The sequence below is a fragment of the Montipora capricornis genome, chromosome 6, assembly GCF_036669925.1.
Source record: "Montipora capricornis isolate CH-2021 chromosome 6, ASM3666992v2, whole genome shotgun sequence".
Classification (NCBI taxonomy): Eukaryota; Metazoa; Cnidaria; class Anthozoa; order Scleractinia; family Acroporidae; genus Montipora; species Montipora capricornis.
In genome coordinates, this window is record NC_090888.1 from 44,369,090 (window position 1) to 44,374,089 (window position 5,000).

Consider the following 5,000-nt stretch of genomic DNA (forward strand, 5'->3'; position numbering starts at 1 on the left):
AATTTTCGCATTGCTCTTAATCGCAACCCTCTCAAGTGTATCGAAATAGATTTCTAAAAGACAGAACTACTCTTTTCAACCATGCATCACTGTTAAATTAACGGAGTTTTACCTGGAATTATAACTCTTTAAAGATAGGTTGTTTACAGTGTTTATTTTGTTTTGATTTAGCTTTTCTTCCCTTTTCTTCGCTGAAAATTTCCTAAACTTTGACATTACATGACATTTGTCCAGAGGGATATTCTGAAGGCCAAAAAAATAGGGGTTACAAAGGTAGTTTCGTCGCTTTTAGCGAATGTGTTTTTTAGCTCCACTTTAAAAATTGTCTTACAAAATCTCTTGATGAATTGGCAGACGGAAGGCGTAAACAGTAATTAGCGCTCTGCAAAATTTGAAGAAATTTCACCGAAGAAAACCGGAGATATTTCACGAGAAAATTTCTCAATTTTTCGATCGCACAATATACGTCACAGGATAGGAATTTGCCAAGATCGCCATTTGAGCATGTGTGAAATTTCCAACCAACGTGCACGCGCACGCGTACCTCTGCTTGAGATCTAATGTTTACCTGAGCAAAGAAATCGATGGAATTTGGTCGAGAGCTCAACCTCGAGCCCTTCACAAAACGGGACAAAGTTTGGAGGAGTATCTTCTTCACTTGGTCTACAAAATGGGAATCCCCATTTGGCGATTATTGCTTGTTTTCCGTAGCGTTCACGTCTCCAAGGACGCCGGGCAGTGCCCTTCAATTGATGGTTGTTGGAATCCGACTTAAGTGATTAGAGTGTAATGTGAAGTGCTAGATTTCTACCCCACATGAACCATGTGAGCGTTAGCCCTACTAATGGAAATGGGCCTACACAAGGACAGAGAAAAACTCTGAGCAGGGTGGGAATTGAACCCACGACCTTCGGGTTAGATCACCGCTGCTCTACCGACTGAGCTACAAGATCAGACGGGAGCAGGCCGTGGGAACTGAAGATGTTAAAGTCACGGCAATGAACATGTACAAGTACAAGGAAGGATTACGCTTTTTGCAAACGTTGGCCGTGTAGCACTTATTGTTAGAATCAGATAACTTGTTCAGAACAGTGGGAAATGATTTTTTTAACTTGACCTTCTGTTGGGCTCCAAATAATTTTCAGCCTTCTTACGGATGGTACGTCCACATAATTTTGACGAAAAAAGAATTTGCAAAGGTGAGAAGCCATGTTTGTTCAGTTTCCGCGTGTCGGTTAAAGCCACTTTCTATTAACCAGGTTGCGCGCGGTCAGGAAACTATATGAAGCCACCTTAAGGGCCGATTTACACGGTACGACTTTGTCGCATGCGACAACGGCTTATGACAGGCCCACGACATGATTTACGATTGTTGTGTACGTCAGAAAAAATGTCGCAGCATTTTAAAACATGTTTTAAAACGCTGCGACAATCGTAAGTCATTTCGTAGGCCTGTCGTGAGCTTGTCGCATGCGACAAAATCGTATCGTGTAAATCGGCCCTAACACAACCTTGCCTAAGAAGAGATAAAGTAATTACGACGAAAAGGAAAGCGATCTGGACATATCTCTTGTCTCACAGGTGTACCAAAGAACCGTAACATAGCAAGAGGACTGTCAAACCTATGTACTGTAGAGCTGTCTTTTAGGGTTCCAAACATGAATCATGGCAAATTGCACTTGATAGTGTCTTCAAGTGACGAGGCGGGTGATCATGATGATTTATGAACAAGTCAATTTAATTTTCTAATGGGTCCGTTAATGAAAAGAAAATGCATGGGACAGGAAAGTTATAGACTGCTGCACTCTAGGTTTGGCAAACTTACTGTTTGCCTGCAAATTGTTTTTGTCCTGACTGGCTGCTGTTTTGGTTTAAACATGTTGATCTGTTGTTACCAACAAACCCTACAGCTGTATGTATAAAAAAAAACTGTCAACTGCAAATCTTCCATTCACCCTTCATACCTGCCAAATAGTCCTTTTCAAGGCATATGCTGCTGGTTGTGTTTACAGCATGTCCATCCCCTGGGGTGTCATATGACTGCCACATATGATTCTCATCTTGCCAGTACCAATTCCACCTGGTGCTGAATATCTGACCTGCTGTAGCATCCACTGATGATACAGTGGAAAGTCTGCGAACTTTGGGATTCACGCCTGAAACAAGAAAAGACAATCATCAAGTCTACAGTACATTTGTTGATTTAATGCTATAAAGAAATCATTAAAACAGAGCGCTCATAGTTGAGGATGATGAAGGTTTTTGTATGAAGTTGCAAAATTAATGATTTCTAAGATTAAACTAAACTATTAAATTTCAAGAGACCTAAAGAGACTAAACACTAAGCTACCAAAGTTTTAAGCCTTGATTAAAAAAAAGACACCTGGTTATTTTAACTGGAATTTTCCTATTTAATGGTCCCTCATTACTAACTTTAACATTTTGCCGTGAGAACTGGATAGAGGAATTAATATGCAGCACAGGAGTTTTCGGCTTTCAGACTTTTGAACTCGTGTCTTGCATATATAATAAGCTGCATTCACACACTGAAATTTTAAGCTAGTGAGCATTTGATGTCACTTTTCCCTGGATCCAACCCTCTCAGGTCCAATCGGTCACTTTTGAATGTGAGTAATGGTGGACCATGAAATCCAAAACTTACACTAAAAGTTCAAAATTTTGCCAGTCAGGCGTTAAGCAAACACACTTTCAAAATCTGAAGAAAAAAAGGAAATTATTGATTTTTTGATGAGCACCCCTTCTCATTTAACTAATTTATTCATGTTTTTTTTTGTTACCATGCCTCCACCAACAGCGTAACTTCCTATATAAAGCTCAATCAACTCACAATTCAGCAATTTGCTCTAAAGAAGAGCAATCTTTCCATGCTGGCAATTGGACCTTTATCAACTGCTTTGAAAAGACCGAATTTTCCTCTTTAACTCTCCCACTGACACAGTACCACCATTTCTTTAGAAATTACCCCCTCTCACCTGAAGCATGCGATACTTACTGTACAGTGATTTAATTGGCAGAGTTGGTACAGCTATCATGTCTTGAAACTTGACTTTATGTGGAATACCTCTGATTGCCACTTCACAGCTGTCTTTGCTAGCGTCACAATATGTATGCTCCAACATTGTATTCAGATCACTTGAAAAACTCTCCCACTCGTCATCACCTCCGACAGAAAATTCCCAGAGATAAGGTAATTCTGTGTGCTGGTAGACACATTTGCTGCCATAGAGGCATTTGCCAAGGAGATTGAATCCACAAATCTCAGTATCTTTCTCTTCACTGTCATGGATATGGCCAAGGGCCTGGAATATATCAGACATCGATGAATCCGGCCTTGTAATGCTTGCAGGCTTCTCAACATCAGAACCGTCAACGCTGACAGTTCGCTTCTTTGTTCTTCCTCTCAAGCATTGAAGAATGATTTGAGGATCACGGAGGTTGTATTCTTTTAACACTCTTTTATTGTGTTCATCAGAAAAATCATGCTCCCTCTTGCATTTCTTGCCGAATTTGCAATCGTCATCAACAAAGTGCTCGCAAACATGCAAATACGGGCAATTATCTCCTTTCGTACAAACTCCTTTGTTGTAGAATTTGCATATTTCTGGCACAGACCTACCCGAGGTTGCTCTCTGAACTTCACTCTCGACAATCAGATTCAGTAGTTTTCGGAGAGTGTCCTCTGAGGAATGTCCTTTCAACAAGAAACCCAGACGGAAGTGATTTAAAACGCGAACTGTATGTTCATCACTAAGATTGTGCGATCTTTTGCACTTGAGGCCAAATTTGCATCTGTCTTTGATAAAATAACGGCATAAATGCAGCCGCATACACCCTCTTTGAAAACATCCACCCTTCTCTCCAGCCTGGGAACAAAACTCTAAGGGAACGTTGAGTTTAACCATCTCTTTCGCTTTCTTCCCGTCCGTAGTGTAACTCAAAGCCAACAGAGTTGGGAACTGTTTCACGAATACCGATGCTCCAAACTCTGATACAAGTCCGCAGGTTGGAAAAGAAAGTTTCAATATTGCACTGTTGAGTTCTAACTCTCCACCGTCTTCTTGTATTAAAACTTCTATCAACTCTTCAAGCGCTTCTTGTTCCAATCTCGCCTTCATGTTTTGCTTCCGGGTGCCTATGGGCGGCCATCACCACCAAAAATAATATGTCGGTGGCTAGTGGTGGATATTTAGCTCGCCGCTGCGCGGCTTGGTAAATACCCACCACTAGCCACCTTCACTTTGGTGAATAGTTGCTTTAGTATATACTAAAACAGTGAGATAATATAGGACAAAAAGATGATTAGTTTTCACTCATTTATTCCTGCAAAGATTACGACAGTTCCGCGCCATTTGCTCAGAGGTGAATAGTTAGTTAACAATTATCCTGCGAAATCGCGCGGAATATCGCCTGATACTTAGCCGACGAGGCTGTAGGCTGAGTTGGCTAAAATTTGGCGATAATCCGCAAGATTGAGCAGGATAATTGTTTTATTATTCAACACATTGATGACAAAGCCCAATTTTCTACGTTCATTGGAAAAAAAAGCTGGAAAAACTACCATTTTTCTCCGCGACACACAAAATTACGTATACCGCAGGATATATGTTGAGTACGCACGACGAATATTGAACGCGCTATGACCATATCTGGGTATTGTCACAATGTGCTGAATAATAATTAACAATTAGACCCGTAGCCCGCAAGGGCTACGGGTCAATAACTCATAAGGCGAACCGAATAGGAAGCCGAATGGGCTATTGACCCCTGGCCCTTAAGGGCAAAGGGTCTAATTGTTTTAGTATCACCCAACTGGTCGGACAGAAAAGGCAATAGCAAAGATAGCAAATGCAAGTTGGAGAAATATTTATTTGGCAATAAAACGAAAGAAAGCGTCACCCTTTTCGCTACTCGAGGACTATTACTAATAGTCCTCGAGTAGCGTAGCCAATCAAAATGCAGGATTTGCATTAGTCCACTAG

General features: G+C 40.9%; 1 protein-coding gene across 1 annotated transcript in view; it reads right to left on the bottom strand.

The window, feature by feature from the left end:
- Positions 1-5,000, bottom strand: part of LOC138052234 (protein mono-ADP-ribosyltransferase PARP12-like) — a 30,049-nt gene that overhangs the window by 12,043 nt on the left and 13,006 nt on the right. Inside the window, exons 2-3 of the mRNA XM_068898618.1 lie at positions 3,014-4,153; positions 1,965-2,156 (exon numbers count right to left, since the gene is read on the bottom strand). Of these exons, the coding sequence (XP_068754719.1) occupies positions 1,965-2,156; positions 3,014-4,153 (1,332 nt within the window). The remainder of the gene's footprint in view (positions 1-1,964; positions 2,157-3,013; positions 4,154-5,000) is intronic.